The 22,679-nt window shown below is 47.1% G+C and overlaps 1 protein-coding gene across 4 annotated transcripts in view; it reads left to right on the forward strand.

Moving 5' to 3' along the window:
* Positions 1-22,679, forward strand: part of mob2a (MOB kinase activator 2a) — a 50,481-nt gene that overhangs the window by 12,836 nt on the left and 14,966 nt on the right. Inside the window, exon 1 of one of the 4 annotated variants that reach the window (XM_079273037.1) lies at positions 5,264-5,328. The exons of 1 other annotated variant lie outside the window; for it this stretch is intronic. In XM_079273037.1, the coding sequence (XP_079129163.1) occupies positions 5,291-5,328 (38 nt within the window). In that variant the 5' untranslated portion in view covers positions 5,264-5,290. Of the gene's footprint in view, positions 1-5,263; positions 5,329-7,912; positions 8,199-22,036; positions 22,225-22,679 lie in introns of those variants that run through there. 2 more of the 4 variants (XM_079273036.1, XM_079273035.1) reach the window with 2 other exon arrangements.

Below are 22,679 nucleotides of genomic sequence, written 5' to 3' on the forward strand. Positions count from 1 at the left end.
TCTATTCATACCCCTCAACCCATGAACCTCTGACGGAGATCTGCATTGATTTAGCCACAATAGTAACGATGAGTAAAACAATCAGGCCTCTGTGATGCCAGTAAAGATGGCCTCCGTTTAGAGGAAGCTAATGGAGACTAATAAAGAAAATGAAAAGGAAATTACCTTGAAAGTCATTGAAATGACCTGATGCGCTGTTGAACCTTGTGATTGACTGTAACAGAGGAAAGCCATCACAACAAGGACCTGTGTGTTATTTCTCTAAATGTTCTCTCCTGTGGTTGGTTGACGCTGGCTGCCCTGATATCATGCAGGCTCTCCTCATCTGATCTGGTTTGACCAGCAGAGAGCATTTGCTTTAAACAGGATTTTGATGTAGTGTTGTCTTTTACCACAAGAGGGCAGCACATGTCCGGGTCACATGACTGTCCAGTGTGCAGGGGTGCATGTCTGTGTGTGTGTGTGTGTGTCTGTGTGTATACTAATCAAAAAGGACAATATGTAGCAGACAGTTGGTGGTGGCATGAAGAGAAATGTCGATACAAGTGGCGAGAGAAGGGGAAGAATGAGAGAGAGATCCAATGAGCATGAAACCAGATCTGGCTGTTGTGTAATCATGGCTTACAGGCCTTCTCTGTGTGCACCGGGCTCTGTCGGCTCTTTCCAGCCCACTATCACATGACTGTATCAAGCGGCTGCAGCGTGAAACCAGCAATACCAGTCCAGCTGCAGCTCGAGGCCGACACAGAGTTCAGTAGGCCGTTCTTCTCTGTGCTGAGGCTTCACTCCTTTTATTCATTTTTTTGTATTTTAATACCCTTTTTCTTTCTATTTTCATGTGAAGTTAAGGGGCTAGTGTAGATATTCAAATCGTGATTCATTCAATACGAAAGAAGATCCGAGATTTACTTTTCTTCACTGACGGTAAAAAGCCCAGAAGCTTTTAAATGCGTTTCTCCACAAAGGATCCAACATGGCTGCTCAACAACTCGCCCTCATGGCTTCCTTGCAGGCCTTCGTCCTCCTCGTCTCCCTCCGTTCATTAAATGCCCTAAAACGCCTTCCACATACCAGCAATACCAGACGTCCCTGAGGCATCAGCATTGCCTTCCCTCCTCCTTCCTTCCTTCGTCTTTTTAGATTATTTTTTTTAATCTTCTATCCTCACCTGCTGCCTCCCATCTCAGGTGCAAAGCCTTTATTCACATGCCAGCAATACTGCATAGCAGTCAACAGGACATCAGTGAAGGCCTGCACCTCTGCCTGCTGCCTCTCTCTCCCCTCGCTGCTCCTCAGGCCCAGAGAGAGGAGAAAGTGGAGATGCTTATTTCTGGTAGACAGTAGGTGGCGTCATTGTCCCACCGTCCTCAGCGGGTCAGTGTTTCACCTCATCGCTCCTCACAGGATGGATATGCAGACTGGTGAACACACAATAAATGACTTTCCATTTTTAGGTGATTGATATTTGATTCATTATGCAAGTTACTCAAGAAAAAAGGCATTTTTAGTATTTTTAAATGGTGTTTTAAACGGGAAATACTGAAGCATTTCATTTATTCAGTTATGTATTCAGTGAAATGTCACTGGTTGTCTAACCAACAGCCCCGAACCTACAGACCAATATCGACTCATGGTTTCAGCATGACCATAGTGTCTTCGTCATTTCTTTCCTTTTTTCTTAATTTCGATTGTTTTTTTCCAACGCTCTTGCTGAGCTTTACACCACAGCAATGATCAGTGCGTGGATAACGTTGCATTTCATTTCCCTGAATTTGAACAGAAACCAAAGCTGTCCAGATATAGAAAGATAATACTGATTCAGGGCAGAGCCTGGAATCACCCAAACGCAACATCCAGGAGACACTTGAGACAATATCAACATCACCATCATTTTGATGGTCAGACAGAGACCAGTGGACTAATGGACAGACAGACTCCTGGCGTCGCCCAGCCTGCTGTACACACAGGTCCTTTCATACTGCAGCGCTTGGCGTGGGCCCGGCTCACATATACCTCGAACTGTGCTCAGTGTGTGTGTTTATTTGTGTGGGCTGAGACATATTTAGGTTGTGTTGGTGACAGAAACAGTACGTTCTTGGTGCTTGGCAGCAAAGACCCTATGTGCATTAAATTGCGTAATACACACATGTTTGCTGTTTTGTAAGATTCATCTTTTTTTGGCATTACAGCAGGGAGGTGTGTGTGTGTGTGTGTGTGTGTGTGTGTGTGTGTGTGTGTGTGTGTGTGTGTGTGTGTGTGTGTGTGTGTGTGTGTGTGTGTGTGTGTGTGTGTGTGTGTGTGTGTGTGTGTGTGTGTGTGTGTGTGTGTGTGTGTGTGTGTGTGTGTGTGTGTGTACTGCGGTCCGTTTAATTGTGCAATGTATTCCTGGAAAGCCTGTGGAGGGGCCAGGGCTATTTCACAGCGACGACTGTTCTCTGGAAGCTTCTCTGTCTCTTGGAACGTGGCAGAGAAGAGCCTATGAGGTTATGAGCATTTTAATTCTGCAGCTTCCTCCTTTGTCGAAAAAAAAAGGCATTTTGTGCAGTTGCCTGGCGTCTTGAACACTATTTGTATGCATGGACACAAACTTAAAGTTCACATCATTCTTGCACAACATGCAGCAGGAAGATGTGGGGAGGGATCTGAGCTCGATGGGCCGAAGGGGAGAAAAGACAAGGGGGGGGGGGGGGGGGAGGCTTGAATGGGGGATTGCGAAAGAAGCAAGAAAGCTCAAATTAGCTTCATGAAGGGGCTGCAAGAGGAGCAGTAAAACCAAGGGAAGTTAAGGTGCAGGCGATGAATAAGTGCAGGAAGGAGGAATGGATTGGGACTGAATAGAAGGGGGGGGGGGGTTGAACTACATCAATAAAGCTCCGGCTAATTGTGCCTCTGCATTCTCCAGTGTTCACCCGCTTTTCCTTCCACCGGCCTCTTTTTATTTTGGACTCCAAACCTTCTCTGTCCTCCACATTCTTCTCATCCCCTCTTTATCATCTTCCTCCCATAGTCCTCTTCCTCCTCCAGCCTCCCATCCTCCTCCTCCTCCCTCTCTCTCCCCCCTCCAGTGGCTGTTGTGTAACTCTGCAGTGACTGATCAGTGATTGATCAGCAGTTCTGGTGCCAGGCTGCTCTTATTGTAATCAACGAGCTCGGAGCCGTTAAAACCGACCCTGAGTGCTTTTGCGGGAGTGGAGGAATCACACACACACACACACACACACACACACTTCACTTCTATGACGCAATGCTGAATAACCCTGAATGCTCTTAAACTTACCGCTTGCCTGGATTCATCAATCTGTACGGTAATCCCTCCAGATGCACACAAAGGTTGATAAGACATTTCATTATTTCTTTAGCAGACACAGTGTCCAGGATCCTTAGAACTGAATGTTTGCTCTTACATTACTTGTCCTTTAGTTAATCTCTGTCGTTATTATCATGGAGATTATTGAAAGTGTAGAAGTTTTCAGCTGAAAATGGCTCCTTTTTTCTTTTTTTTTGTCTTCATGTCACTTCCAGAAATCTTTATAAAAGTTCTAAAAACACAATTTTTGGGGCTTCTTGCAAGTACTTAAGCACATTACATAAACATCCTGGATTTGAATCCAGTTTGGGACCCTTGTTGCATGCCCCCCCCCCCACGGTTTCTCAATTGGCTGTAAGAAAAACACATCTGGCCTTTCCATTCGTCAGTCTTTGTGGTCTGGCCCTCTGCTCAACGTATTCCCACTCTCCCCATCCATCTACCCTTTCTATTTTCCAACTTCTCTGTACCAACTTTTTTTTTTTCTTGTTACTCATTACCATATAATCCAAACTTGACAAAACAAGCGCTTTGACTCGCCCTCGCTGTATCCAGTGTACACACAGTCCCAGGGGCCTACAGATGAGGCGGCCAGCTATCTTCCCTGAGGGCACACGTACACACCTGATGCGCTGAGACGTCTGGCTGCAGCACTAAACATCACTCTATCATTGTAAAGTCATTCCAGTGTCACCTCTCTGTCTCATCAAAGCCAGTTTGAGCATTTTGTAAAATTCCTGCAGCTCGTTTTTATTGTCATTTTAAATTTGTCACAGAGGATGCTGAAAATGCTGCAAAGCATGCAGGGATATCACTCACTCGCCAGCCAGTGATTGTGGTCCATTGTTATTGGTCATTGTCCTCACTGCAGCACCTGGTGTGAGGTCACAAGTTCGTAGTGGCAGATTAATAGTAGGTAGACCTCCTGTTATCATCGTTAAAGGCAAATTACCGGCTGTACAATCATTTGTAATAATCCAAAGTATAATTTCCTGAAATCCACTGTTTCTTTCTTTATTAAACCACATCCCCCTATTATGGTCCAGTTGTAATTTATCAATTTAAATCCCTAGTTCTGGCCCTGGAGTTCCTGCATGTTTACCAGCATCATGCATCACGACTTGTCCATTAGAAAGAGACACACACCTGCTCTTGGAAGGGCTACTTTGGCTTTAAATGGCATGAATGGATCCTCAGTCCTATTCTTAGCCTTAAATCTGTCTCACTCTTCAGGCGTTGACAGGAGCTGTGTTTGGAGTCTGGTTTGTGTTCAGCATATGGAGGAATATACACACATATGTGTGTGTGTGTGTGTGTGTGTGTGTGTGTGTGTGTGTGTAGCTCCTCAGAGCGTCCCCATTATCGTGAATGGGGAGAAGAATGACGCTGGCTCGCATCGGTGACCATTTTTCACAAAGATCTCGCTTTCTTTGGATTTAGACGTCGCTTTAGTTCGGTGTTATGTGGCCGAATGAAGCCGCAGGAGTGCATCTAGATGGGGACACAATGGAAGAAATGGTCCCAAGTTTCTTCTGGTGTGTTTTGGTAGTAAACGCGCGGTGGTTTGCGTCAGCGAGGCAGTGCACACAGAGCCGACCCGGCCTCAACCAGACTCCGTGGTAAAATCACGGGATTTCAATTTGTTCCCAACTTGCATCGCACTCCACCGATACGAGCTCCTGTTGTTTGAATGGAAACGCCTGCAGTCTGAGGAGTCGTTAACCCTGCCCCACGGGAACTAGTCCGACGGGGAACTAGGGGAGGAGGAGGTCTGGGAAGGAACGATAGAGAGAGACAGGTGCTGGAGGAGTGAGCGAGAGAGAGGACTGCAAAGAGCAACTCCGTATTGTTTGCGCGTTTTGTTTGTTCTGCCGCCGTCCGGAGGAGAGCGAGACACGGTGGGGTCTCTTTCTTTCGTGGCTGCGACTAAAAGCTGAAACGCCGTCAATTCTGGATTTCTTCATCCGCTTCCTGTCGTCCAGGATGAGGTTTAAACGGAACGGGTCCTACACGCTGACTCGGTAAGAGACGGACGGCATGTTCGCAGCGGTAACTTGATAACGCGTTATCCATATGAGGAGGAGGAGGAGGAGGAGGACAGCACGTTTTGTGATATGCTTAGCTCGTAAATCAGCTCACTTTCCCCTGTGATGTTCAGGCTTACAGTGTCTTTATTGCCTTTATATCCTACGATAACTCTTCAATAATGCTGAAGCACACTTTTTTTATGACACCATGATGCAGTTGAGCCTACTTCTTTATTGTGATCTGTATTAAGGTCTACATCTGGTAAGACATCACTGCACGTATGCAGTATGTTACATTACAAAATTACATTGAAAATATAATTTATCATCTCATCGTGGCACCCACGTCTGTGAGGCGGGATCAGGAGAAACCTGTCCGTCTCGCTTTTAAGGGTGTGGGGGGTGTGGGGCTCTCCCTTTTGTCTCCTCAATCCCATTATGGAAAAGAGCAAAATGATCTCTCCGCTCCCTCCCTCTTTATCCTTCTCTCTCCTTCCCCTTGGCAGAAATACCCCCCTCTTGCCGTCCCATCCCCTAGCAACTTTGTATGCGGTTGTGTAGCAGTGAATGATGTGCACTACGTGTGTCTGCTGCCCCCCCCCCCCCCCCTCCAACCCACTTACCCATGACATGATTGCACCGGCCTGTATTCATATCCTGGCGTTTCTAAACCCAGTCACGGGTCGGGTCTTTCCCCGGCCCACTGGTTCGGTCTCCCTCTCGCTCCTCATTGTGTTATCTCTCCAAGTCACGAGTTTATAAGAAAAAGTCTTTCTTTGTCTGTCTGCCATCTGGACGGATGTCTTGCTTTTATTCTTGGTCTGGATTTCATGATCAGGCCCAAAAGTTTGAGGAAGTACACACGCACACACACACACACACACACACACACACACAAGGCGACCCACGATAACTTGCTCATATTGTTGAAAGTGGCAGTTAATGTGATGGCAGTTTCACTTCTTCACTTCTTCACTTCTCCTGTGGCACTCCCTTTGCCTTGTTACAGGGCACATGACCTTCCGCTGTACTTGACACACACACAAACCCACATCCTGACTTTTAGGTGCTGAAACACAAAGAGAACAAATGAGTGCCAAAAACTCACTTATTGCTGTACAGCCCTCTGTTCCTCATGCAAGATCCCCCCCCCCCCACCCCCCCCCCCCCCCCCCGCCATCATTGTGTGAGCAATGGTGTCACGAGTGTTGCAAGTGTGTGTGTGTGTGTGCAGGTGAGAGAGATGAAGTACTGGTAATTAAACAGTGAAAGAGTTAGCCTGCTAGCTCCTGGTGACAGGCCTCCAGGGAGGAGGAGGAGGAGGGATGACGTCATGGGATGTAAAAGTGCTTCGCAGAGCTTCTGCGGTCCGTCTTTGTCATCTTTTATCTCAACGAGAACAGGAGCAGAGTGGAGCAGCGGAGGGAGGACACACTGTTGTCCTGCGGTTAGGTGAAAATAGTCGCTAGCTCTGGCTACTGTTGAATCCGTCTCACTGTTCAGGAGTTCTTTGATCAGGAAGCGACAGAGTAAAAGCCAAAAGCGTCCCCCTGTGGTGGCTACATAACTGCCGCCCTGTAAAGGGAGGGGGGGGGGGGGGCCGTCCTCTCTGCCTCTGTTGTCGTTTTCTCGGCAGGCTGTAGTGTTTGGTTTCCTCTGGACGGAGCGCCGTTGGGCCGTTTGACATTGAGCGTCAGTGTGCCGCTGTGTCGGCTGCCTTTTGTCGCGGTCGGCTAATCCTGTGTGCTGTCTGACTGCAGCCTTCGATTACAGCATCACACACACACACACCTGACTGCAGTCCTTTTGGAAGCGTTTGTGTGTGTTTTTGACGTGTAAAGAAGCAAGTGAACAGCAGAGGGCAAAAGCAAGTTGATCGCTCTCATTGAATGACGCTGGGAAGATATGTAAGGAGGCCCGTGATTCACCCAGTGTCCTTCACCTTACTTGCCCGGACCACAACACAAGTACTCCGCAGTGATTGGCTCGCTTCCTGGAGGCTTGTGTCCGCGCTAGCCCCTCCCGTCCCGTATCTCTGCATCATTTGTGTGACTGAAAAGTGCGGTTTATATGTGCACATCCCGTGCTGCACGTTTCTTCATTCACGTGTGCAGTCCCTCCTCGGTGTTGACTCGAGAGTTGACAATTAGCCACGCTGTTACAATGCAGCACGTGTCACTTCATGTGCAGAAGCATGGAGAGCTGTCAACTGGCTGCACTGATTAACTGTCCAGAGAGGGTTGACGGGATTTTGACCCCGACTCAGATTGAGCAAAAGGCACGTGTGAGCGATGGGTGGAGATAGGATGTATACAGATGATTGAGATTGCTCTCTGTGTCTCTCTCTCTCTGTCTTGGTCTCGCTCTGTCTCTGTCCCCTGGAGTCCACCCTGTGCTGCCCAGCAGTCAGCATTTTGTTTATGGGACGCTGTTTGCCAAGCTAATCTTCCCGCCTTTCAAATAGGAGCTAGCAAGCGAATAAGAGAGAGGGAGGGAGGAAGGGAGGGAGAGAGAGAGAGAGTGAGAGTGAAAGTGAGGCAGGCAGCTGCAGTAGTTTGAAAGGAGAGGGAGAAAGAGAAACATGCTCAGAGGAGTGTGTCTGGTTTTGTGAATGATTTTTGAAGTATTTCTGCATATTTACTTGGCCGACTCCATCGGCCTGCGTGTGCCCATCCGTCCGGCCGTCCCGCGTTGAAACCAGATGCCGCTACAGTAGCTGTTCGATTACAAGAAGAGGTGCTATGCTGCAGCCGCTGCACCTGTAGCCGAGTTTTGCAAGAGCGGAGACGGGAAGGTGAAAGGGAAGACGGGTTCACCGCTGACTGGATGGGGGTTCTGGTGTGCTGCGACTGCTTCTTCTACCGGTAGTGAACAAAGTCTCTCTTTTTCCCTCCTTGACCGTTCCTTCCCCTTTACCGTTGTTGTTGTTTACATCAAACTCTCCTTTTTCAGCGTTCTTCCACTTACATTGTCAGACCTTCACTTACCCCCCCCCCCCTCTCCTCCTCCACATTCACGCGCTCTGTTATGCTGCTGTGGTTTTGTAGGAGACATTTGAGGACGGTGCTGCTGTGGCAGGCAGAGATTCTGCTGTAGTCAGACACACGGGGTATCTTGACTTGTGGGAGGGGGAGGAGGGAGTTGAGGCCAGAGGGACATAAGATGGCACATAGCCATCCTGTTATTGCTGATTTGAAGGGGAGGTGTGTTCGATGTTGCCGGTGACAGGGTTTGTCAGGAGGGTAGGTTAAGACTAGGAATGAAATGGCATGTAGCTAGAAGGCTCGCAACTTTTGCTCTGGTCCTCCTGCCCTTTTGGCTGTGCACCGCTGTTTGTTTGGACACAGTGTTCCCTTACAAGGGGGGCAGGGAGGCGCTTTTCCATTTGTTTTTCTGTTTTGTTGTTGTTTGCAGAGCATTGACCGACCTTCTCTTCTGGTCATTTCCAGCAGAATTGACCTTCTCTTTGGTTCCCTATACCTGGAACAACTATCATGTGTGTGAGAGCCTGTGCCGTGCACTCGTATAGCTGGTTGTTGTGCTTCAGAGAGAGAGAGGGTAGAGGATTTAAGTTTGTCGCTCTGGCAGTCGGAGCAGAAATGAACTGGTTCCCCTCTCTTGTGGTTGTGGGGCTAGCTAGCCTGAGCCTGCCTTGACTGCTGTATGAAGTCTAAATATAACTTTCTAGTTCTCCGAGGAGCGTTTTGATGGCGAGGGTAAAATAGTAGCTTTAACACACACAGCTGGATTGGATTAGGCCTCGCTGTGATTCAGAACTTTGTTTACACTTCACGCCTGCTCTTAGTATGAATAACAGCCTGCCGTTCATGTGTGTATTAGTGTGTCGTGTATCTGCAAGGCTGCATATGTGTTCTGCATACAGTAGACCTCAGTCAAGCACACACGGAAGCCTTGTGAAGGCAGGGGCTTGTGCCAGGAATAGACCTACTTCTGTTCTTTTCTCCCCCAGTCCTGATCCAGGCAGGGTGGGGACCTGGACAGTGCACTGATGCCTCGTGGGCTCATTAAGACAACATGGGCCATCACGTCTATTTCTGGCATTTCCTCTCCCTCGGCGTCTTCGTCGGCCAATCGGGCGGCTTGGCGGTGATGTCATCAGGCTTGATTGATGTGTGTTTTTGGGGGCCACACCCATCCAAGCAGGTCCTCGTTGACCTCGGCCCCGGCAGGCCCTCCGTCCCCTGGGCTCCAGTGTTTGGCCTTTCAAAAGCAGCATTGTGTGGAGTAGAAACAGCCTCAACTGTAATGGTGATCATCCTGATGGAGCGATTGAACAGTCTGTCATCGGAGGACATGAAGCAAAATAAGATGGAATCGGCAGTCATTTCCCAGCCCTTGCCTTTTTTTATATATTACAGTCAGGAACAAAGGCGTACTGTGCTATACTAAATGAAGCAAATTCAACAAAAACCTCACAAAACTTCATTGATTTAATATAATAGGATGATATCTCAGTTTGATTAAAGTTTGAATTATGTATTATGAATACCATCACAAAAAATTGAAGAAGATTATTAAGCATATTTGTCATCACATGCATGTAAACACACCATTAGAAACCATTTAAATGCTGAACATTTTTGGAAATATGTTCTTTTGCTTTCTTGCAGAGATTTAGATTTAAAACAAATAATGCCTTCAGTCAGTGGCACTGTAAAGGCCGTCTGTTTGAAGCTGGAGTCAGCAGCCAGTTAGCTTAGCTTAGCATAAAGACTGGACGCTGGAGGAACAAAAAATAAACGACATGTTACATCTCATTTTTTATCATAGGCAAGGCAAGGCAAGGCAAGTTTATTTGTATAGCACATTTCAACAACAAGGTAATTCAAAGTGCTTCACATAAAACCATTAAAAGCATCAAAACATGAGGCAAAAGAAAAGGAGATTTAAAAACAATTAAAGAAACTCTATGTATCATACTCTATGTACCAACCCTAACCATAACAACACATTGTGGTTCTCCTGAGTTTACCTAAAAAAGTCTGAAGTTGGCAATTGAAAGGACAATGAAGTCAAAAGTTTAACTTGTGGCCATCATTGTTGACAATTGCCGCGTGAAAAAGAAAATCCCGCTGTCCTCTCTGTTATGCGGTTTAATATTTCCGTACCCGTATTATGTGTTGCTGTTGACGTGTTGCAGGACAGCGGGCACATACACACCTCGAGGCTCCATCACATGACAAGAGCTTGTGTGTGTGTTTGCCCTCAGTGGATCAGTCGCTAAATGTTATCATGTGCGGTGCGGAACAATAGTTCTGACTGTATCATCACACTGTGTGTGTGTTGTATTAGCTGAGCAGGCCGTACTCTTTTCCATGTGTCTCTCATTAGGCTGTCTTTGGCAGGCCTGGCTGCCTCCACAGAGCTGGAGCGTGCAGCTCAACAAGGACGCCATTCTCTCCTCCTTCGAACCCCACACTCGTTACACACTCGTTACACACTCGTTACACACTCGTTACACACTCGTTACACACTCGTTACACACTCGGCCCCGCAGACTCCCTCCGCGCATTGCTGCCTGTCTTTGAGGAAAGTTGGGCTGCTTTAGCAAGCTAAATCATTGTCTATTTAAAGCTTTGCCTGGAGGAAGTGAATGGCATTATTCCCTGTGGCTGTTGCACTGTACGATAAAGCTGTTTTGTCATTCAGTGCACATACAGTGTAGTCAGTATAGCAGTATTGACCTGACTGACTGTCCTTCTCTACTTTCACCTGCCCTCCAGTCACTGCGGAGGGCAGACCTCACACATGCGGGCCAGTTGCGTAACAGTGTGTGTGTGTGTGTGTGTGTGTGTGTGTGTGTGTGTGTGTGTGTGTGTGTGTGTGTGTGTGTGTGTGTGTGTGTGTGTGTGTGTGTGTGTGTGTGTGTGTGTGTGTGTGTGTGTGTGTGTGTGTGTGGCCTAGTCCTGCTGGCTCAGGAGATGGAGAAAGAGATGGCCTTGCACTGACTTCACCTCTGCATTTAGATTCACACAGTCATGCACACGATTAATTATAGAAGCTCTGCATGCGGCTCCTTTGCTGCTGAAACAACTTAATTTATATATATATATATATATATATATATATATATATATATATATATATATAACTTGGAAGCAGGGATTCATTGCAAAATCGGGGACACGCTACGTGTTTAGAAAACGTAATGAGTGCTCGGTAATAGGTGCAGCGTAGCAGAGTGGAAGTTGTCTGTGTGAGGCATGGAAAAACTCACAGCTGCTTGGTGGCCCAATTGGCAAGTGGAGATGGGCTTCATTGTTTTTGGCTCACGTTATAGGTTGGTCAGGTGGAAGGAAAAGCGTTGGACAGAATTGAGTATCAAAACAAAGGCCTGGGGTGTTCGTATGTGCTGTGAAGGTGAGGGTACATGTTAGTAGCAGTTGTTTCAGCAGCAGCCGATGGCTTCTCTGTGCCGCCTCTTGGGAACAAGAGGCCCATTTTAAAGGGAGACAGGAAGTGCCTTGGCGCCTCACTTCCTGTTTGTTGAGTTTGTCCCAGGCGGGACTGAGAGGGATGGGGGGGGGTGGTCTGGTGAAACCCAAGTGAACGGAGAAGGTGGTAGTCTCACACACACACACTTGCCTGCTGCATAGCTGTGTAATTGCCTCAGTGCTGCAGTGCCTTTTGCAGCTGTGCCCCCTCATTTGTTTCAATTATCTACCATCTGACATGATATATCCGAGAGGAAAACAGACAAGGAAAGTTTTATTATCATCATATGTCATGCCTTAAAAGCACAGCTGGATCCCACCCGACGTCATGTTCAGATTCGTGACAAACCCATTCACCTTGCGAGACCATATTTAATCAAGAGAGTAGCCGTGGCGGAGAGGCTGCTCCGGAGCGAGTAGGGAAGCTGCAGAGTGCTGACTGCAGCGTGTTCTGAGGTGACTTCCGTGATATTTATTATGTTCACTCGGAGGCTGTCGGCCAAACGAGGACTAACCTCGAATACCCTTTTGTACCTTATTGATTTCTACCAGTGTGTTATGGACTTCAGTCTTCTTCTTCTTCTTCTTCTTCTTCTTCTTCTTCTTCTTCTTCTGTTATTTAAGTCTTTTGCGTTGCAGATGTGCACAATGCACTCGCAACCCTCCCATCCCCCTCGAGGAGAGATGATGTCACCAGCATAAGCTCATCTTCCCAGGTGGGCGCCAGAGTTACTCCTCTAAGCCAATCAGAGGCTTGTTTACACCTGAATTCCCTGGCAAGCAGACACACACACACACACGCTCAACTTAACAGTGTTAAGAGCCGCTGATGCTCATAAAAAGGGTCAGATTATAGTTTTTCCTTCACAACTCATCCTTTAGCGTAGGATGTGATACATCTGTGGGGGGCAGAAAAAAACGTGAACGTCAATGAACGGAGGTTGTGCGGCTGCAGCGGTGGAGGAGGAGGGGGGGGGGCAAACAGAGTCCCTGCTCTCGCTGCTCCAAGGACATCTATTGATTTGACCTCTCTCGTGTCTCCTTTCAGTCCTCCTCTCTTTTATTTTCCACCGATAGCAGCTGCCTACGCCCACTTCCTTCCCTCCCTCATTGATGCTCCATCAGTAGACGACAATGCTATTGTTTCCCTCGTTCATACGTCTTTTTCCCTCTCAGCAGACCGACAGAGGACGCGCTCTAATACTTCCTCCATGTCAGTCTCTGACAAAGGGGCGTGGCCTCACTGTGGCTTCACCGTCGTCTCAGCAATGCCCTCAAGGCGCAAAACATGCGTGGCTTTGTCCAGGCATTTCCAGAACATTTTGGTGCCGCTTCCCTTTTTGTCTCCTAGCGTCAGACACAGAAACGCACGACGGCGTCGCTGCGTCTCGCCTTAAACAAAACACCGCTCTGCCACACACGTACACACTTTGTGTTTTTCCTCTTAATTAGCCCCCGGAGATTGATATTTACTGACATCCAAACATGACATTCTGTCGTAGCTAATTACTGGAAAACAAGTCTTTGGAACGGAGGACAAAATATCAATAATAATCTCCTGTTGTGTGTTGTCAGTGCTCCGTGTGTGGGACTTGCTTCGGGCTATCCAGCACAATCTCTTGTTTTTGAGCTGCAGTTGTTTGGTGGCAGTCTTGTTGTTGTTGAGTCACGCATGACTGCCCTCCAAGTATCTGGAGAGCTCAGACTTCCTCTCTGGGTAGGAGAAGTGCGTGTGCATTAAGTGATTGTGTTTGCTGCAGAATGTCTGAAGAAGCGAGCTTGTTTCTCGGCAGTGGGCATCTGCGAGTCGTGGAGCACCGGCTCGCTCGTACTTTCCAGCAGCTTGGTTTTTGGTTCGTTAATCTGTCGGCCTCCTTCAGTCACATGCTTCTTCTCTTCACCTCTTTGCCAAATCCTGGGTGTGACCACTTCCTACGCTTTCATCCACTCTGTGTTAATCGAACTCGCACAATGGGCCAGAGTTTCCTCTGTTATCAGATGGTGGCGAAATCTCGTCTAGTCATCGGGGGAATTTCGTTTTTTTGTTTTTTTTGTGTTTTTAAATTTGGCTAAAAGATAACATGCGAGTGTGTTTTTTTTTAATCAAGCACCTTGTGAACTGGTAGATTGTGTGAGCAGCACTCATTGATTTTGCACGGCGTAGGGAGGCACTGGCTGTACTCTTCTTTGAATATATCCTTGTTTCCTCCGTGCGGTCGTTGTGACGAGCAGAGCGGCAGATGTGAGCCTCTGCTGCCGTGACGGCTCCAGCGATGCTCTGCAGAGATACCGGCTACTGTAGTGCTGCTGACGGACGCATAATGTTCGCACACTCTGTGGTGAACGCTGTTAATGAAATTGTGCACGGACACGAGTGTTCTTTTCTCAGAAGCCCACGTCGTTCACTGAGATTGAGAGACTGTGAGGATATTTGACAATGGAGGAGGAAGGCCAACACAGAAGATGAGGAACAAATGAGGTTTCATCCTTGAGGAAACAACATTTGTACAAATTTATGAACTAAAAAAAGAAAAAGGTTATTCTACTCTGTTTTTTTTCTGTATGCAAGTGTCTCTACAGCAATCCTCCATAAATCACATCCTCATGGAAGTTATAATGATCTGTTCTTGTGGAAACTGTTTTAGCGATGTGTTCATCAACTGTTTGGTCATTTTGGAGCATGCAGTTAGTTCAGTGATCTCGGGGTTAAAGAACAAGCGGGGCATTGAAAGGGGCGACATACCAACTCAAACACCAACGTCGCTGGTCGCTCACGTGCCACACAGTCTGCCGGAGTTGTGATGTCTGCTGATGAAGGAAATGGAGACCTTCCTCCTGGGAAAGCGCTCTAAACCGCTCATTTCATCCCTCAGTTTGTTTGTAACTGTTTGCGGGCCGAGAGAACATTGTTCACATAGTCTCCTCATTTCATTTTTCACGCTCTGTTCGAGCCAGATAGTGACGTGTAGAATATCTCGACACAGCCTGTGGAGTAGAGATGGACTTTGTCTGCTCGTCATAAATCAGTCACTCATTCCCCACCGTAGTGAAGTTTGGTTTCTCAGGCTGTCGGTGCAAATTACTCAACTCGATGTTAAAAGAACATTCTGTACATTTCAGTCAGTGTGTGTGACTGAGTTAGTTCTGGGACGCGCCATACGTTTCATCCACATTCCCCTCGGTAGGAAATCTGTGACTAAATGCCCTAATGTAGGAGTTAATGAGCTGGATCGGGGCGGGCATGCAGAAAACAGAAAGCCACCCAAACATGTGTGCATGAAACCCACTCCGTTCTCTTTATCTCTGCATCATTTGCTCTTAAGACTCACCAACAGTCCCCACAGTGCTGACTTTGTGTGCTCTGTCCCGTCTCCTCAAGAGCTCCCAGAAGACTTTGCAGCTTAGCATGTTGTAGTAGTGTAAAGGCTGTGTTTCGGGCCGTCGGTGAGCGTCTCTTTACCTGACCCCTCCGATGGTTTGTTACACAGAACCAGCTGAGAGGCCAGCCATCATTGAAAACTGGGGATGGGGGGGGGCATGAAAAGAGAGCTCTGTTCACCTCACACTTATGCCACCCACACCCGAGCACACATCCTGTGCAAACATGGGCAATCCTTTTCCCGCCACCTCCTCTCTTGGCTTCCTCCATCTTTCCCTGTATTCCATGACGGTCTTTCTCCTCCATCCCCTCCACCTTATTCACCACTGTTCTCTCTCTCTCACACACACACACACACACAGACTACCTCTTGTGCTGCTGCGCAAACAGTAGCCGTTGACCACAGCTCTCTTTTTTACGTCACAAACTACCGCCTTTACCCCCCCCCCCCCCCCCAGACCTCGCCTCTCCTTGCTAAGTGGTGCACTATGTACTTGCTGAAGTATTGCTTTATGTATTCTTTAATGTTTGACACTTTGCTTTGTCTTATGGTCCCGGTATTACTCAGCCACACCAGTAGTGGAAAGTAACTCATTAAGTTTTACAGTCTGCAAAGGATGATGACGTCTATAGCGTCATCATAGTGCTGGTTTGGTTTCAAGTGTCACAAAAAAGCGCACACACACACACACACACACATACACACACACACAGAGCATATACACACCCTTATTATAAACCTGGAATGGAAAAGTCTGTCTAAAACGTACACAACCTCACAGCTAGACTATGGCTGCAGTTATTGGCCTTTTCCAAGGGTGGGTACTGGTCTCAGCTTATACTCTCGGCTCTCTTCTTCTTCAAATGCATCCAATGCAAAACAAATAAAAATAAAGAGTTTTCATCTCCCTTTTAACTTCTCTCCAGAGTCGGGTTGCTGCTCGTTCGGTTCAAACTTTGACTTCCCTCACCTTATGTGTAAACTGTGCACACCTACATTCTGTGCCAGCAGGTGGCAGTGTTGCTCTCACACCTTGTGTGTGTGTGTGTGTGTGACGAGGAATGTGCCTCTCACTACAGCCAAACGCTCACTGCTGTGTTACACTGGAGCTGTAATCTGTTGGTAATGTTTTGATTTGCTTGAGAAATGTTCAGAATTTGATCTTCAGTTGGGAGATCAGCAGGTTTAGTGTGCGCGCGTGTCCTAGCCGCAGTGCCAAGGTTATCTTATTCTTCCCAGGGAAAAGCCACATTCTTTTCCTTTTCTGAGGTTTATTAGAGTTCTGGGAAGACGCATAACCTTCAGTAACCTTTTCTGCTTCCTCCAGCAGTGCACGAGGCGTAACACATGCGAACACCTACAGTTATGTGCAAGTATAACAACTCGAATATCAAGAGAGCCAAACCCCTCTGCTGATGAAGACAGTTTGATTTGATCAAAAGCTCCAGAACAGCTAGTAAATGGACCACGTGGTCGGACTGTTTTCTCTAATCCCGTTTCCAAAGTCGAGAATGAACTCGGAGGAAATTAACTCAACTGTAAGAACGGCTTATAAGCGGTACCCAACGTTCTCTTGAATCCTCTCGTCTGTACCCTTCAGCGATTGCTTCTCTTCACCTCTGTTTACGAGGTATCAGTCATTATGTACGTGCACCCATCAACACCGTCACTCCTTTGTCATGTGATTAATCTCTCTTTTGATGGAGTGACCGTATAGCAGGAAAGAAAGCCTCGTCATTACTATTCCCCCTTCCACCTGCAGGCCCGAGGACAAAGTCACTCACTGGCCGTGCTGTCTATGAACACCTGTGATGCAGCAGCATGTGACCAGTAGTTCCACAGGTTAGCCTCCTAGCCTCGTCACCTTTCCTCCTCCGTCAGTTCCCTCACTATTAGCTGACCTTGCACCTGATCGTTGGGGCTCACAGGTGCGCCCCTGGCTGTGTGTGTGTGTGTGTGTGTTTGCGCCTTTTAAACTTGACAGACGGGTGTTTGGCTGCCCAGGTGGCGAATTACGGGATGGATCGAGACTTTCTCCGGCTAAGGAATGTTGGGAGGAGGAGTGCAGCGAGCCGCCAGGGCATGCTGTGACAACCTCCCACATTGAGCCAAACTCTCACTCCTCTCATCCCTAACTTCTGTTATTGCTCTCTTCGTTCACTCCCTTTTCTGGTCTGTTTTTGCCCTCTCTTCACCCATCTCACTTAACTAATCTCAACTGCTCCCCCTTTCTCACTTCCTGTTGCCTTCTCTCATCCTCCAATGTTCCCGTTCCCGCTGATACAGTGGTGGTTAATCTAAGCGGTGTCCATGGAAATGATCATTTATAAAAGTCTGGACACAAGTCTGGTATTTCTCATCGCCTGTCTTCCATCTTGCTAAAGCCTTCTCCTCCTTTTCTCATAAACCAGTCAGAACATGGCCTCCTGTCTTCCAGACATACTGGGCTGCTCTCTCGTTTTTGAGTTGGCTCCAGAAAATATGCAGAAATAGTTTGACATTTCAGAATCTGATCTAATCTGACTTCCGATTGGATTATGAGCGCAGTAGAGTAGTCTTCCTTTGTGCCGTTGCTACTGTTAAATGTAACATGAGGTTGACCCTTTATGTGTCACACATCGACCTCCCAAACAAGAACAGGCAGATCAAACCAAACGTCTTAGATCTCCTGCTCTTGCCCTCCTTGAGTTCACTCTTCGCGTTGCTCCTCTTCCTCTCCTCTCCTTTAGTTCGTGCAGGCTGCTTGTGCAGAGAGCGACGGCGTGTCTTTGCATGCAGCCCTTCCCCGACAGGAATGCAGAGCAAAGGAGAAATGAAGCCAGTGAAGAAAGGGGCACACATGCAAGGAGAGAAAGAGGACTTCAACTCCTAAATGGTTGAAAGGAAAGAGAAGGGTCAAAGAACTGATATGATAGAAGAAAGGTACTCTGAAGCCATTACGCTCAGAGATGGACTCCCGTAGGCCCAGTTTGATGCAGCATATTTTAGCCCAGGGTTTTGTCCTCACATGCTGAAAACATGAAGTTGGTTTTGGGGCCTAGATTGGCTGATTCTCCTTTTTCTAGGATCAGTTCTTTCATTTTTCCGGATGGAGATGGTGGCACGCCGATAATGTGCTTTTGCTATCATATTTTGTTTTTTTAGCTGTGGCAGCAGAAACGGCTCTCTTTTGTCTCACTGCATCGGTTGCATTGCTGGTTGGGTCGCTGGGTTCAGTGTGCGGAGTGTCTCCTGGCCCCGCTGACCTTTTTATCTGGGCCTATGGAAAACCCCCCCGGCACTAAAGGCCTTCAGCCTGCAGTGTTTTCACTGGTTAAGACCTTACCTAAACACACCACACCTCTCCCACACACCCAGAGCGCAATGCCAAGTGAAGGTCTTTTACAGAGCAACTTGGAACTGCTCTGATTCTTCTTTATTCACGGTTGGCTGCCTGAGACGCCCGTCTTTTTGATCCCGGCTGTGATTGGCTGGAGATGTGCTTTTGGAGGGGCAGGGACCGGGCGCATCTGCTGCGGTTGTGACTCATCTGCTGCTGGCCTGGAATCAGTGTTTTCTTTGTCTGAAATAGGTGGAATGTCCGCTGACTTTCAAACCCAACCTGTTAAGCGGGGCGTCCATGTCTCTCGGCAGCGAAGAGAGCGCTGCAAGCCAACTCGCTTTGTCCAAAATGTCCTTATCATTTGGGCAGCTTGTAATGTTTTAGTGTGGGTGTTGTAGTTGTAACAGTCCTGTGTCAGTAGATTGCTAATAGTGGCTGCAGTTTAGTTCGTGAGATTTTTAACATAACATTGTAACATTGTTTCCCGCCTCCTAACGTTATGACGTCAATAACAGAAATGACTTGCATTCTGCTCCACCGCAGTCTTTATCTTCCAAGTGTTATCTGTTGGTGTGATCAGTTATTGCTGTGGTTATCGTGCGCATTGTTACTTCTTCACTCATCAGATTAAAGCTCAGCACATCCATCAGTCAGCCATTGACGTCAGTGTTTCAATGAACCGCCTCTATTTCTTCTCCTCCCTCTCTTTTTCATGAGTGATGTGTAATTAAATCTTGTCCTTTCTGTATCTCCGGGGTGGTTGTCGATAGATGAGGGCAGCTTGGTATTGCCGATAAAAGTAATTTAGTTGTGTAACCCTTAACGTTTTTAATGTAACCCCAAGTATCCCACAAATAAACAAGTAATCAAAAGTAGGCTTGCTTAAACTCGTATCTCTCCCACTAGTGCTCCATGCCTCGATGCGGGAAACATCTGGTTTGGTGAGAGCAGGTGGCACATGAGTGAGGCCATGTCTTGTCTGCTTTGTGGAAGGGAATGTGTCCGTGACGTTAGTGGAGAAGAAAGAGTAAACCTCCAGACGATGGCATGTGGCCGTTGGTTTCCATCCACGTCAGACGGTCGACCGTGTCCTCAGTGGCACCGCCGCCGTCTGTTCCGTGAGCCTGCAGATCACATAACACGACTAAAACCACAGGTGGGTCTACACGTTACCTGTTCAGCCAAAGACAAGAGGCCGAGGCAAAGCCCCGGTGATCTTGAATGGACGTCTTCTATTTTCAGTGACGGCACGGATCCAATAGTTCATTATTCAAATAAAAATGAATAGAGAGTGCCCTCAGCACGGGATTTCCATCACGGCAACACACTGCTTTCTCTTGGGTGGTCACAAGTACCGCATGAGTACCTCATGTATCAACTATAACAACAATATATCACATAACTCTTTATAAGCAGTATGCTATGTTATTTATATGTATGTATGTATGTACAAGAACTTCCTTTAGTTTGAGTTTGGTAAAGTTTTAATTTAATCAAAAACTTAACAAAGCTGACCAGACATTTGATGATTATTTGCACTACAGTTTTCACACTACAGTGCAGCGGACACATTTCAACTGCTATGAAAGAAAGCGTTGAACTTTTTACACTCTTACTATATACTACATAACACAACGACCCTAGTCGCCACCACAAACCCCTCTCATACCTGCTCACAGGTCTCGTATCCCCTCACCAGCTCAGTGACTCACCTGCTTGCACAGTCTCTGAGTTGTGCATACCCACACACACATGTCATGACCCCCCCCCCCCTCTCTTTGCACTGTTCTCTGTATTCTTTATGAGCCAGGCCAGGCCGATGCTATTTTTAGCAGCAGGGGGGGAAAGTCAGTGCCCTGTTCTGGGCTCTCTCTCTCTCTCCCCTCCACCCCCGGCTCCTCACCGGGCCCCAGGATCACCTTACTCCACCCACCAAAGCCCAGCCCGGTGCGCACTAGTGTGGTGCGGGGGGGGGGGGGGGGGGGGGCAAGTCTCTCATGCAGGATGCGGGTGCAGCGAGGCGCCTGTCAGACCCTCTGCTCCTTTTTGATTCTTTCAGATAATTTCTTTGGATTATATTTAAACATAAACAAGCGGCGCCTCAGAGGATCCAACAGTAAACACTACACACACACACCTTTGCACACTCAAATGTCATACTCTCATGCATTCACACACATAAGCACAGTCTGCACATTCAACAATCTCGTTTATCTTCCTCACTCGGCTACTTGCACATAGCTCCACAAATCCCGTGTGTGCGTGCGTGCGTGCGTGTGTGTGTGTGTCCGTCCGTCCAGGCTACAGCAGCCAGCCGGTCCAGTATTTCTCACATCTGCAGCTCCACCATGGCACCCACAAGTGTTGTCTGAGGAGACAGAGAGGAAAAACAGACTTGTTGAAGAAGAAAGGGAGACAATGAGAGGGAGAGGGCGAGTCAAACAAACCAAGAAAGGGAGGAGAGATGTTTGAGAGGCAATAATTAGAGGGAAGAAGGAATGATTGCTCTTGTTGTGCGTCACTCGACTCCCGTTGTTAATTTCCTCATGTTCATATTCATACAAGTGTTATTGCCTCAGCTCTCTGTTGACAATTTAATGTGAACTCACATTGTACACTTAAAAGCATGTCCATAATATGAAACTTCTAAAAGTATTGTTAGAAACGATGTCCTCGCCCCAGAGAGCTCCAGATATTCCTGTGGATCTCTCTTTATCTCTCAAACAGGCTTAGTTTGATTCCCTCACTGGTTCCTCAGCTTTGACATGTTTGAACACAACATGACCGCTGCCAGCCTCACATAGTTGGACTCAGGTTCAGAATCAACACGAGGAATGTCGCCCCACAGTCGAGCTTTACACACACTTTTTTTTAAAGTTGTCTGTTCGCTACATTGTAGCGAGAAACCAGTTTTTTTTTGTTTTTTTTGTTCCCACTTTTCCCTGTTTTTACATCTTATTTGTAGTTTAAATTGCTGCTCTAACACAATGAAAATTGTTTGACAAAATGCCCGCTTACTAGCTTTTTCTGGAGCTTTTAACCACATTCCACATCATTGTCAAATGAGTTTTCTCATTTTGATAATGTGTATTCATTGTGACAAAATAATTACAGAAGCCCCACATCGGGTCAAAGCTGTATCATGAAGTGCTGACAAACTAATACATTGGAAGTGACGTATTACAAGCTCTTCTCTGGGCTGCTATAAATATTTACCTTTATTTTTATCCTGTAAAACTAATGCTTATGTAAACTTGTTCTACAGCAGGCAAATAAAATGTAGTAACACCTTTTTACTCCATCGTGGTCCGCTGTTATAAGCAGATCACCTGTTGCTACATTGTAACTACACTCAGGGGAGATGTGGACCACGTCCACATGGGCAGACTCCAACGTCACCACGCCCCGCCCACCAAGCGCTCTCCTTTACGCTGATTGGACGACAGGGGACAGAGAGGGAGGCCCTTCTGTAAACTTGACAAAGTTTTTCTTTCTGCCGGGTAGTATGAGAGTTAGAGCTCCAGATAAACCAGTTCCTGGTGCTATTCGGACAGACTTACGTTACACCTGAATATTCAGCGGAGATAGTCTGACGCTATATCTATATGTTTTAAACTATGGTTGGAGATTATTGCTCATTTTCTGGAGACACAACGGACATGCACTCTCAGAGAAACTCCAAAAACGGACTAAGTTGTAAGATGGTGCTTCAGGCTGTCGGGAAAGTACTAAGGTAAAAACTCCGCTCTTATTTTAACTTGTATTCACAACAGTGGTGTCTGCTAATAACCGCGGAGTCGAGCCCGTGAATGTGACATTTAAAACATATTTTTAGGAACGTTTGAGGGACCAACAGAGAGTCGTATTGTCTAAGAACATACCGTGTTGTACGTTTGGTAATATCTCGTGGAATGATACTTTCTCCGCAGAAGCCAGACACCTTGTTGACTGTACGTTTGTAACGTTAGTGTAATTTATCTTCAGCAGTCTTATTACAACGTTACAGCGGTCCAGTGACTCTGACACGTTATAAACTAATACACGTAAAGCCACATTGTGCTCATTGCCCGCCTGTAGCCTGCCGGAGACCAAATGGAGGAGACGTGTGTTTAATATCTGTTTGACTATGCCTCTGTTACTCATCCTGAAAGATAAGAAGCGGTCTCCTCTTCAATCACTTAAGTATTA

The sequence above is a fragment of the Melanostigma gelatinosum genome (genome assembly GCF_949748355.1).
Source record: "Melanostigma gelatinosum genome assembly, chromosome: 1".
Lineage (NCBI taxonomy): Eukaryota > Metazoa > Chordata > Actinopteri > Perciformes > Zoarcidae > Melanostigma > Melanostigma gelatinosum.